The sequence below is a fragment of the Periophthalmus magnuspinnatus genome, chromosome 19 (assembly GCF_009829125.3).
Source record: "Periophthalmus magnuspinnatus isolate fPerMag1 chromosome 19, fPerMag1.2.pri, whole genome shotgun sequence".
Taxonomy (NCBI): Eukaryota; Metazoa; Chordata; class Actinopteri; order Gobiiformes; family Gobiidae; genus Periophthalmus; species Periophthalmus magnuspinnatus.
In genome coordinates, this window is record NC_047144.1 from 2,587,496 (window position 1) to 2,600,751 (window position 13,256).

Here is a 13,256-nt window from a genome sequence, read left to right on the forward strand (position 1 = left end):
CAAAGAATAAGACTAATAATTATGCTTTTGTCCTTTTGCCTTACAAATTTAACAACTGACAACTACAAATATCACATAGTCTTTAAAATCTATGTCATCAGAGCAGAGGCACGTGGAGGCAGTGAGTAACTGACGAACTGATCTAAATGCGAATGGTTTTATGAAATTATGACAGAAAATAAACAACAATTTTCAATTCCCAAGCAGAGGCGGCACCAGACATTTTTGACATTTGACATTGACATTTTTGTGACTTTAAACCAGCTTTTTTTATTGGAGTCTTGTGAACATTTTTAGTCAACACTGGACATGTTATGAAAGTGGGACAAAAATCTTAAGGGGGCCTTCACCATTGAGGAGGGTAGTGCCCCCTCAAGCCCCCCCTGGCGCCGCCCCTGTTTCAAAGTACAAATGAGTTCATTTGCTTCTCTGTTAATAAAGATGGAAAAATACAATTTTCTAACCTCAAAATTACACTTGAGCTTCATAAAAAGTCAAATTTATGCTGAAATGTGAACTATCTCTGTAGATGAGGTAAAAAAAAACTGTAGTGGATTAAGTTACGGTAACAAATTTTGATGTGAAATATATAGATAAAGTAAATATAGATGATAAATGATAATATTGAAAATCCTAAATCTACAATATTGTTAAAAAATCATTAGCTGCAATGAATAAACAGCAAAAATGAAACACGTTGGCTCTTAGTTTCTATCTATAATGACTCATAGAAATGATTCATTCAACCTTGTACGGCTTAAATCTTATCATACGGCCAAAAAATAACCAAAAATCTCTCTGAAGTGCAAAGAAAAATGAAAGCTTTGTCACTAATAGTACACATTTTATTTTAAAATATACATATATATAATATACACTCAAGTAAATTGTAACTAAAATATACTATAAATGTGTATAAAAATCACTAAAATGTAACTAAATAACTATATATTTCACTAAAATAACTAAATAACTATACATTTAATTTAAAAACAACTAGAATGTAACTAAATAAGTATAAATTTCACTAAAAATAATTACAATTTTACCAAATAACAATACATTTTACACTAAATAAGTATAAATTTGACTAAAAATAACTAAAATGTAACTAAATAACTATAAATTTATACATAGTAATAATATATATAATAAAATAATATAAATAATACACTTTTGCATTTAGTTTATATCTATAATGAGTCATAGAAATGATTCATTCAACCTTAAATCTTATCATACAGCCAAAAAAACCCTCAAAAATCTCTCAGTAGAGCAAAGAAAAAGTCCACACGATAAATATTGACACCAAAAAATCATGTTCCAGCGTCACATATTGAACGATAAGTTGTCTCCTGTTAAATAAACTAATAACATAAAACACGACAGTAAATGTGTCTAAACCAGGCTCTGAGCAGTTTTTATTCGACAAACTCCCCCTGGATTTGTCATATTTTGTGATATTCTGAGGGTAATCCCGGTTTCCACTTTGAACTCACATCAACGTCCCGCTTCACTTTTGCCTTCAGCTTCCTCCATTACATTTTTGTTCACACAGTTTTAAAGGATCTATAATTATCCTGATTATTTTAATGTATCTCGTTAATCAAATGTATTACAATTTTGTGCAGTATTGAGTCACTCGTGGTATCAGCTGCCCCGGGACGGACGCACAAAACATGGTCCGAGATTTACTCAAGTAGAAGTACAAAGGTATTTGGGAGCAGGGGATGTGGCACAGAAAGATTAACTGTAAAACAAAATATTCAAAATTAACTTCTGATTTATAATTTAGTGTTCATGAAGGACAAAACATTAAAGGTCCTATTTTAAGATTTATGTCATGCTCTATTATTGTCAAAATAAAAGCTTTGTCACTAGTAATACGTGTTTTATTTTAAAAGATAATAACTTAAGTAAACAGTGACTAAAAATCTATTATAAATTTGACTAAAAATAACTAAAACGTAACTAAATAACTATAAATGTAAATAAAAAATAACTAGAATGTAAGTAAATAACTATAAATTTGACTGAATATAACTCAAATTGAACTAAATAACTATAAATTTGACTGAAAATAAGTCAAATTGAACTAAATAACTATGAATTTAACTAAAAATAACTACCATGTAACTAAATAATTAAACTTTTACTAAAAAATGACTAGAATGTAACAAAAAATTTAACTAAAAATAACCAGCAGTGTCTCATCTACAGCTGCTATTACAATATTATTACTATATTTTTATTATTTTATTTATTATTATTATTTTTTTTTTTTTCAGTGAATACCACGTGACTTCGCTCTTGTTTGTGGGCGTTCCCTTCCGCCTTCAGGCCCCGCCCCTCCGCACACGTCACTCAAACATGGCCGCGTACATCCAGCGCTTACACCACATTTCTCTGCACGTCTCCAGCGCGGACAAAATCTCCCGGGAGCTCGTTTCAAAGTTCAAATTCAACCTTTTCGCGGCGAGACTCCAGGACAAGTCCAGACAGTTCGCGTTTAAGAAGGGAAGAGCCGTGTTTGTGGTGAACGAGAGGCCGAATCTGGGTAAAACTCGATTGAATGAACGACACGAGCCGAATCTGGAGGATTTTCAAGCCGGAAAACTGAACCGTGAAAGTTTATCCGCGTGTCTTTATGATGTAACTCCTCATTACTCTGTGGACACCGTCGCAAATGTGTGTTTTGAAGTTGAAAACGTGCAGAGGTCATTCCACACTTTGCGCCAGTTGGGTTGTACGTTCCTGGTCCCGCCCACCACTGTGCGTGATGACGGCGGCGCGGTGACGTACTCCGTGGTCAAATCCATCGTGGGAAACGTGTGTCACACTCTCATCGATAAGTCTGAGTACGAGGGCGGGTTTCTGCCCGGGTTCAAACTCGTTGGAGACGCGCGTAAAGATGAAGAGGACGCGACGTGCCCAGTGACGCACTTTGACCACGTGACGTACGCGTGTCCGCGGAGGTTCACGCACAGCGTCATGGACTGGTACGAGAAGCTGTTTGGGTTTAAAAGGTTTTTCATTGGCAGGTAATTCCTCCTCTGACCCTCTCCTCCTCTGACCCTCTCCTCTGCTCCTCTGACCCTCTCCTCTGCTCCTCTGACCCTCTCCTGCTCTTCTGACCCTCTCCTCTACTCCTCTGACCCTCTCCTGCTCCTCTGACCCTCTCCTGCTCCTCTGACCCTCTCCTGCTCCTCTGACCCTCTGCTCCTCTGACCCTCTCCTGCTCCTCTGACCCTCTTCTCCTCTGACCCTCTCCTGCTCCTCTGACCCTCTTCTCCTCTGACCCTCTTCTCCTCTGACCCTCTCCTGCTCCTCTGACCCTCTGCTCCTCTGACCCTCTGCTCCTCTGACCCTCTCCTGCTCCTCTGACCCTCTGCTCCTCTGACCCTCTCCTGCTCCTCTGACCCTCTCCTGCTCCTCTGACCCTCTGCTCCTCTGACCCTCTGCTCCTCTGACCCTCTGCTCCTCTGACCCTCTCCTGCTCCTCTGACCCTCTCCTGCTCCTCTGACCCTCTTCTCCTCTGACCCTCTCCTGCTCCTCTGACCCTCTGCTCCTCTGACCCTCTCCTGCTCCTCTGACCCTCTCCTGCTCCTCTGACCCTCTCCTGCTCCTCTGACCCTCTCCTGCTCCTCTGACCCTCTGCTCCTCTGACCCTCTCCTGCTCCTCTGACCCTCTTCTCCTCTGACCCTCTCCTGCTCCTCTGACCCTCTTCTCCTCTGACCCTCTCCTGCTCCTCTGACCCTCTGCTCCTCTGACCCTCTCCTGCTCCTCTGACCCTCTGCTCCTCTGACCCTCTCCTGCTCCTCTGACCCTCTCCTGCTCCTCTGACCCTCTGCTCCTCTGACCCTCTGCTCCTCTGACCCTCTCCTGCTCCTCTGACCCTCTCCTGCTCCTCTGACCCTCTCCTGCTCCTCTGACCCTCTTCTCCTCTGACCCTCTCCTGCTCCTCTGACCCTCTGCTCCTCTGACCCTCTTCTCCTCTGACCCTCTCCTGCTCCTCTGCCCTTCTCCTCTGACCCTCTGCTCCTCTGACCCTCTGCCCTTCTCCTCTGACCCTCTGCCCTTCTCCTCTGACCCTCTGCTCCTCTGACCCTCTGCTCCTCTGACCCTCTTCTCCTCTGACCCTCTCCTGCTCCTCTGCCCTTCTCCTCTGACCCTCTCCTCTGACCCTCTCTCCTCCAAAGGTTCATGAATCAAATCTTTTATTGTCATATGTAAAGAAACACATTTCACAATTAGGTATAAAATAGACAAATAACAAGATAAAAAAAAAAAACATATAATCAAATAAATAATAGTGCGAGGTGTACGTGGATGTCCAGGAGGGGGGGCTATCGCTCAACAGTCCGAGAGTCTGACGGCCGTTGGAGAGAAAGAGTTTTAGGGTCTGTTTGTCCTGCGTTTCACACTTCTGTCCCTTTTAATGTTCTTCTCTTCTATGATCAGTGGTGAAGACCCAGACGAGGGCTTCGTGCTGGACCAGGAGGGCATAGGTCTCCGTCTCACCGCCATGGAGTACTGGAAGTGCAGCGAGAAGGGTCTGACTCTGCCGTCGGCCCACCAGAGGGAGCCAGACTGCAAGTTTGTCATCGCCGAGTCGCTTCCTGAACAAGGTTTTTTTTTTTACTCCGCACGACAACAAATACTTTTTAATGCTCTGTACAATATTAAAAATGGCGCTATACGTTATTATATCTGTTAATTCTGTCAACGGGGCAAAAGGTTTTAAAAGTGGATATGTTAAAACGACAAACAGACAAAATTTAGCTTATTTTTAGGACGATAGATGGAATTGAAATGACCAAATATCTGCGTCTAAAATAGAGGTAAGATCGGGCCTAAAAAATCCAGCCCGACCCGACCCAGGCCCGCGGGCTTGATTTTCAGGCCCGAGCCCGAAGCAAACCCGAAATTTCATATTTTATTTGTGAGGATAAATAAAAAAAATAAAGAACCAAACTTAAACATGCGTAAAAATAAGCCTACTAATAAAAAACCTTCGCCACTAACTACTGAAAATGGTCTAAGGTCCTGACAGCAAAAGTCCACACACTTGTCTGTGATGACCTGCTTAGCGCGAAGAGGTGCGGCCTGTGGGACAAATGATAATATAGATGTTTGACGATCATCACTTTTGCCAGTACAGCTGTTTAAACGTCTGCTCAGCGTCGAGGTGCCAGTCTTTTTGCTCTCGTATGAAAGCAAAGCGCCACATTTACTACATTCAGCGAAGCCAACGCAAGTTTCTGTAGCATTTTCAACAATCAATTGAAGCATTTCCACACCTCACTCTTGCCGGTGCGTGTTTGCCTTTTCAGTTCCTCTGTCTTTAGTTTATCCTTTACTTCTTGCTGCTCCATATCAGGGATACCAGGTCTAAATAGATGTGGACTTGCGGAGGTGAAGAGGGGGCGTTCACGTGCGCAGAGTGTGCTCTAGTTAAATAGAATTACCTTACAGCGCCTTCTGTTTTATCCAAATTATTTTTTTAATAACAAGTATTCCTAAGTTTAGTATCCACACATCGTTTTAGTATACATTTTTATAAACATATAGAATAGAATAGAATAGAATAGAATAGATCTTTATTGTCAGTGCAACATGCCACATGTACAACGAAAATTTAAAAGTGTCGAGCAGTTTAAGGTGCTTAGGAAACAAAACCCCCCCTCACACATACATCACACATACATCCCACCTATTTCACAATCACATACAAATAATAAATATATAAAAAATATACATATATTTAGTAAGCGCGGGAATGTTTATTTAGTATAGTTATGATTGTAGAATAAAAACTATTCTTCAGCCTATTTGTCCTTGTTATATATATATTTATTTTTAAAAAGTCAGCTAGAGAGAAGCCCGCCCCGCCCCGCCCCGAACGTAATGATTGACATTTTAGGCCCGACCCGGCCCGAAATTCGGGTCGGGCTCGGACTCGGGCTTGGGCTTAAGATCTTACCTCTAGTCTAAAACTGTCAGGATTATGTTTTTTAAAGTTCTTCTTACGTTTGTTCTGTGGCCTAAATCACGATTAACCAAATAATCTTGACATAACTACTAATCTTCCTCTAAATTGCCGTGAAGAGCCTGTCGTCGCTGTCACGTTCCATTATTTATTTATTGTTTTGTTCTTTTTCCAGGGCGTAACCAGGTGGACCAGTTCCTGCAGCAGCACCGAGGAGCAGGGATCCAGCACATCGGCCTCTACACCGACGACATCCTGTCCACGGCCCAGAGCATGAGCCGGGCCGGGGTCAGCTTCTTCTGCCCGCCCCCGGCCTACTACACCGAGGTGGGTACTCTGCTACACCGAGGTGGGTACTCTGCTACACCGAGGTGGGTACGAGGCTCTCCACCGAGTGCTGAGGCGTCTGTCCTCACCCGGAGTCACTGATGTGCTCCGATACTTCAGAATAAATTACATAAAACATGTTAATATTTATAAAATCAGACCTATTTTGCAGAACTCTTCAGAGCTTTTAACCATGTTCCAGTTCATTCTTCGCATTGGCCCTCTGAATTTGTTTTTGCAGTGATTTGTGCACGTTTCAGCAATCTTTAAACGCTTATTTTTAAGACTCTCTTTTCTGATCAATGCCCATTTTCACCGCCGCTGGTACACGGTACATTTTGAGTTTATTTAGATTTTTTTTTTAGTTTTTTTTTTTGGTATTTTTTTGTTATTTTGACTTTATTTAGAATTTTTTTTGGTATTTTAAGTTGTTTTTTTTGTTTATTTTCAGTTTATTTAGAATTTTTTTTAAGTTGTTTTTTGTAATTTTTCTTTGTAATTTTGACTTTATTTAGATTTTTTTTGTTTATTTTCTGTTTATTTAGATTTATTTTAAGTTGGTTTTTTGTAATTTTTTTGTTATTTTGACTTTATTTAGATTTTTTTTTATTATTTTGAGTTTATTTAGATTTTTTTTTGTTATTTTAGGTTATTTTGAGTTTTCTTTATTATTTTCAGTTTTAGATTTTTTTAAGGTGTTTTTTTGTTATTTTTAGGGTTTTTTTTTTAAGTTATTTTGAATTGTGACGTACACGCCCACTGCGATGTACGCACTTAGTTTTTCTATTTTATTTTTTAAATCTGATACTCGTAGGTTTTCCATAGTCGTTTTAATACAAATGCAGAAGAAAAAAAACACTCGTGTGATGTGCTGCCGTCCATTTGTTGTGATGACGTTTACGGCGACGTCCGCGCCCGACAGTTTTCTAACGCGGATTTGTTTGTTTTATTAAGTCGTTTTAGATGAATATTGTGATTTAAAATGTGCAAATTATAACAGAATGATCCAAAAGTGCCAGAGATTATAACTATAGAACAGAGGCGTCAAACACATTTTCACTGAAGGCCACAACAGCAAAATGGCTGCCATCAAAGGACCAGATGTAAAATAAATGTAACTACTTGTAACTGTTTCTGTATTTATTACTTATTCAAGTTACAAATATTGTACATGCATTTGCCTAGATGTAAAAATATGCCTGTGTAACTGTGTATCTCCTGAAAAAATGACATTTTAATCCCATCAGACCTTTTAATTTACCCTGTCGAGAGCCACATTTGGCCCATGAGCCTGGCGTTTGACACATGTGCTATAAAAACACACAAGCACAAACGGGTCTGATTTAATAAAACTTATAAACCACTTTGTTTCTCTGAATGTGAACCAGACTCGTGTCCACTGCCTGTTGTGTAAAACTCGGTCCTGCCTCGTCCAAAGACTAATTTTGTTTTTAAAGAGTTTGATACGGAGCGACTCTGGAGTGAGATGTCAAATAAAATGAGAGACTCGCCAAATCGACAGACTTTTAAAAAGGCGTTGAAATCCATAAGATGATGCTTTTTTGTACCGTTTATTACTCTTTATTATTCTAATATCTGCAGTGTTTTAACGTTATGTAACTCCAAGAAGATTAGCACCACCACAGAACAAGAAAACGATAAAACATTTCAGTGTGGAGTTTGCATGTTCTCTCCATGTCTGGGTGTGGTTGCTATGGAGATAAGCAGGTTGCAGACTCTTCACCAGAAAAAAAAAGCTTCTTAGTGCACGTTTTAAATAAATGTGCTTGTGGTTTTTGCAGGTGGGGAAGCAGCAGGAGATCGTAGAAGCAGGTCACAGCCCCGAGCTTCTGTCTCAACACGGGATCCTCCTGGACACGGACCTGCAGGACACAGAGGGGACGAGAGACAAGACACAGGGACACGAGAGGAGGTATGGACACGAGAGGAGACACAGGGAGGGCGTCTGACACACGGGGACATTTCAGAACGTGTGTGTAGAGGTCTAAACTACAGGGTTCACCCATGGAGATACAGAGGCTTTTCAAACTTACCGATCGACGGGGTAAAAACATCCAGGATTAACTAAAATGATAAATAACCACAATCACGTAAAGGTCCACGAAGTAACTTTTCTGGTGGAGAGGTCTGATAGCTGTCTCCGTGGCACATAGTCTGGGTGGTCCCTGGTTTATCGTAGGGGTTACGAAATCCGTGAAGTATCAGCTTTATTTTTTACAGTTATTCTCTGTTTTGCAGCTGTAAAACCCCTCACCACACACTTTAGTATTTATAAGTTATTTTGAGTTTATTTAGACTTTTTTCTTTTGTTATTTTAAGTTTTTTCTTTTTTTGTGTGGTAATTTTAGGGTTTTTTTTGTTATTTTTAGTTTTTTTTTTGTAAAGTTATTTTGAGTTTATTTAGATTTTTTTAAGTTGTTTTTTGTTATTTTTAGTTTTTTTGTTAAGTTATTTTGAATTTATGTAGATTTTTTTGTTATTTTTAGTTGTTTTTTTGTTTCTTTTTTTTATTTTGAAGGGTTTTTTTTGTTAAGTTATTTTGAGTTTATTCAGATTTTTTTTGTTATTTTGAGTTTTTTTATTTTGACTTGTCATTTTGGTCTTAAATGATCGTATTAACTCGCTCTACATGATCCTGGGTTGTTTTTTTTGGGGGGGGGTTTGGGTTTGGTTTTTTTTTGTTATTTTGAGTTATTTTAAGTTTTTTTTTTGTTTGTTTTATTTTATTTAAATTTTTTTTTTAAGTTATTTTGAGTTCATGTAGAGTTTTTTTTGTTATTTTAAGTTGTTTGTTTTGTTTCTTTTTTTGTTATTTTGAGGGTTTTTTTTAGTTATTTTGAGTTTATTTAGATTTTCTTTGTTATTTTAAGTTAGGGTTTTTTGTTTCCTTTTTGTTATTTTGTAGGGTTTTTTTTGTTATTTTGAGGGGTTTTTTTTTTTTTGGTTATTTTGAGGTTATTTATGTATTTATTTTTTGACTCGTCATTTTGGTCTTAAATGTTCGTATTAGCCCGCTCCCGTTAGCGTTAGCAACACTTTTTCCTACAGTCTGTAGTTTGGCTTGTGGAACTTTGTGCTGGTGTTTGTTTCATATTGTGATCTCTTTGAGCTCCATTGTCCCCTCGCTCTTTCCGTAGATACCTGCTCCAGGTGTTCACGCGGCCGCTGTTTTCCGAGGACACGTTTTTCCTGGAGCTGATCGAGCGGCGAGGAGCGTCCGGGTTTGGAGAGGGAAACATCCGAGCGCTCTGGAAATCTGTGCAAACGTACATGGAGAAAGAGGAAAAGAACAACAAGAACAACCAAACGCTCCAGTCGGCCAAAGGCTAACGCACGACGAGCACGTTTATATTTTAGTTTAGTTAGTTTGTTTTAAATTAAATGTTACTTAAAGCTGCACTGTGTAACTTTTCTGGTGGAGGATCTGTGGGAAATAACAAGCGAGCACCCGCCACACGCTACAGGATCGTCTGCCTCATTTTGAACCGGACTTCAGGACGTTTTTGCGCCGTTTCGCTCCTCGTTTGTGCGGCGACCGAGCGACTCTGAGCTTCTTTGTCATCTTAACCGCAAAATATCACCACGGCAACAGCCAATAAAACAGAGCACCGGGGTCAAACAGAGCGACGGACACCGACGCGCGAGGTACAAACTCACAAAACAGCTGAAATAGTTTAAAGAAGTCGTAAAGTTGTAAAGTAGCTTGTGGTGTGCGGTCTCTTCGCTGCCATATCCCGCACTCAGAGATTTAACCGTATTGCGGCGGAGTTTCCGTTACCGTAACTTAGCAACCATTTGTGCCGTCGTGTAAATTCAAACTGACACTTCCTTAAACATGATTTTTTGAGTTTTACTTTAGAAACATAAAAAAACGACAGTCACATTTAAACAGTAAACAAAAGAAACAAAAGTTGGACGTAGCGTCGTAATGTCACATAAAACAACAGTCACATGATCAGACGAATTCCGGTTTTCTAAGCAGAATATAAGATTTCCAATTTTTCCATATCTTGTCAAATTTGTCCTTTTGGAGTCTGTTGTACGTGGTAATCCGTTCCATGACAAATACTGAGTTCACCAGGTCGTGCCAATCGTTTAAGGTGGGGATGTTTGTCCATTTTTTAGTTATTGTTTTTGGGCTATTTTCTTTAGACAACATGTAGTAATTTTTTTTAAAATTATTATTATTTATTTAGATTTTTTTTTTTTTTTTGGTATTTTGAGTTTATTTAGATTTTTTTAAATTTTTTTTGTTATTTTGATTTTTTTATTAAGTTATTTTGATTTCATTTATATTTGTTATTTTAAGTTTTTTTTGTTTCTTTTTTTTGTTATTTTATTTTATTTTTTTATTTTTTTTGAGGATTCGTCTAATCGTCCAACGTGGGGATGTCCGTCTTTCACCATTTTTTTAGTTATAGACTTCCGCGTCGCTAAGCTCAACATTTAAACACGATTTTTACGGCTAAAAACAATAAAAGTCCAGTTGAATTCTACTGATCTAAAATGTGCTCAGGTCTTAAAGGGTTAAAACCGATTCTCCTCACGTTGTCGCACGTTTAAAAATCGTTTAAATCCTGTCGTGTGTGGCGGGTTTAATAAGGAGCCGTGTTTGTTTTGACACGAGCGTGCGGGTAAATTTACCTCAGTTTAAAGGCACTTACAGGGAAGAGGGATGTATTTATGTATTTATGTATTTATGTATATGAAATATTTAAAGACAGATTATATGCAGGGGCGTCAGATTTGGGGGGTAAAGTGCTGTTTTTGGGCGTTTTTCTTTAGACTAGTAAGTTTTTTGTTTTGTTTTTTATTTTGAGATTTATTTAGATTTTTTTTTGTTTTTTTTTATTTAAATTTTTTTTTTTTTTTTTTTTTTTTTTTTTTTTATTAAGTTATTTTGAGTTCATTTAGATTTTTTTGTAAAGTTTTTTTTTTGTTTCTTTTGTTATTTAGAGTTTTTTTAAAGTTATTTTGAGGGTTGTTTTTTTTTGGTAAGTTATTTTGAGTTTATTGTGATTTGTTTTTGTTATTTTAGGTTCTTTTTTGTTTTCAGTTTTTTTTTTTTTTTTTTTTTTTTTGAGGGTTCGTCCAACCGTCCAAGGTGGGGATGTCCGTCCATTTTTTTTGTTTTTGGGCATTTTTCTTTAGACGAGTAGTATGTTTGTTGTTTTTTTTATTATTATTTATTTTGAGGTTTGTTTGTTTTTTGTTAAAATATTTTGAGTTTATTTAGGGGTTTTTTTTAAGTTTTTTTTTTTTGGTATTTGGATTTATTATTTTTTTTTTAGTTATTTTGAATTTTTTTTAATAAGTTATTTAAGTCTAAATTAAATTTACTTTTTTTTTGTTTCTTTTTTGTTATTTTGGGGGGGGGTTTGGTAAGTTATTTTGAGTTTATTATAATTTGTTTTTGTTATTTTAGGTTGTTTTTTTGTTTCTTTTTTTATTTTAAGTTGTTGTTTTTTTTGTTTTTTTGAGGGTTCGTCCAATCGTCCAAGGTGGGGATGTCCGTCCATTTTTTAGTTATTGTTTTTGGGCATTTTTCTTTAGACGTGTAGTACGGGGCCCATCTCGATTTGTACCCGGGCCCCCGAATTTGGTGCTGCGCCTCCGTCTGTACGACGCCAAAACACTGTTAAACTTGATATACGTGACATTTAATCGCACATAAACGTCATATCTGTTCGTGGGTTTCAGGAACGATGACACGTTACGACCGTTGCCATGGTATTTAACAATTTGAATGTTTAGTTTGAATGTTTTGAATGGTTTCGAAGGGTCCGTCGTCCTCAAAATGACGGCGTTTACAATGATTCTGTCTGAAAAATGAGTTTTATTTGAGCTCGTCGGTTTGTCGGTGCAAGTAAAGGTTATGAAATGTATATATATTTTACTTTTTTTTTTTTAGTTATTTTGAGTTTTTTTTTTTAAGTTATTTTGAGTTTATGTAGATATTTTTGTTATTTTAATTTTTTTTTTTAGTTATTTTGAGTTTATTTAAAAAATTTTTGTTATTTTAAGTTTTTTTTGGTGCTTTTAAAGTGAGTTTCATCATCAGATCATGTAAAAAAGGACTTGGATCTTGGATAATATGATTCTGAAGTGTAAATGTGTTTGTTCCTGTGTTTTAAATTAAAAAACTGCAAAGAAAATGTGAAAAAACACAAAAATGTGTTTGTCTAATGTTTAAACAACAGATGAGCTTTGACACGACGAGGCTTAAAAACGTTCAACATGACACAAAACTGACTGTTGTGTCTTTAAGTCGAGTTTAAATCTGTGAACGCGTCAAAATCAGACCTGGAGTTGTGTTTGTTTCATTCTCACATGTTTGAGTCACTTTATTATTCGTCTGTGACGTCTACAAAGATCAAAACACGACGTTACACCTCGTGATGTCATCAAGTGAACAGAGACTTTTACCTTTAGTTCAGCAGAAGAACGACAAGAGACAGAGATGAAATGATACAAATGAAGAGAGAGAAGAGAGAAAGAGTGATGAGAGAGGGGGAGAAAGACAGAGAGGAAAGAAAGGGATGAGAGAGGAAAGAAAGATGAGAGAGAGGAAAGAAAGTGATGAGAGGGGGGAGAAAGATGAGAGAGAGGAAAGAAAGGGATGAGAGAGGAAAGAAAGATGAGAGAGAGGAAAGAAAGGGATGAGAGAGGGTCGAGAGGAAAGAAAAAGGGATGAGAAAGAGGAAAGAGAGATGAGAGGAAAGAGAGGGGTGAGAGAGAGAAAGAAAGTGAGAGGGGAAAGAAAGGGATGAGAGAGAGGAAGGAGTGATGAGAGGGTGGAGAGGAAAGAGTGATGAGAGAGGAAAGAATGAGGGATGAGAGAGACGAAAGAGTGATGAGAGGATGGGGAGAGAGAAATAGAGAGGAAAGGGTGAGAAGAAAGGGTGAGAAAGAGATGA

At 37.9% G+C, this 13,256-nt stretch overlaps 1 protein-coding gene across 1 annotated transcript; it reads left to right on the forward strand.

Annotated features, from left to right (window-relative positions):
* Positions 1–2,370: 2,370 nt before the first annotated feature.
* On the forward strand, positions 2,371–12,838 carry LOC117387597 (4-hydroxyphenylpyruvate dioxygenase-like protein). The gene is made up of 5 exons (XM_033985134.2): positions 2,371–3,041; positions 4,464–4,630; positions 6,167–6,318; positions 8,121–8,251; positions 9,477–12,838. The coding sequence occupies exons 1-5, from the start codon at positions 2,371–2,373 to the stop codon at positions 9,667–9,669; spliced, it is 1,314 nt and encodes a 437-aa protein (XP_033841025.1). The 3' UTR covers positions 9,670–12,838.
* Positions 12,839–13,256: the final 418 nt, after the last annotated feature.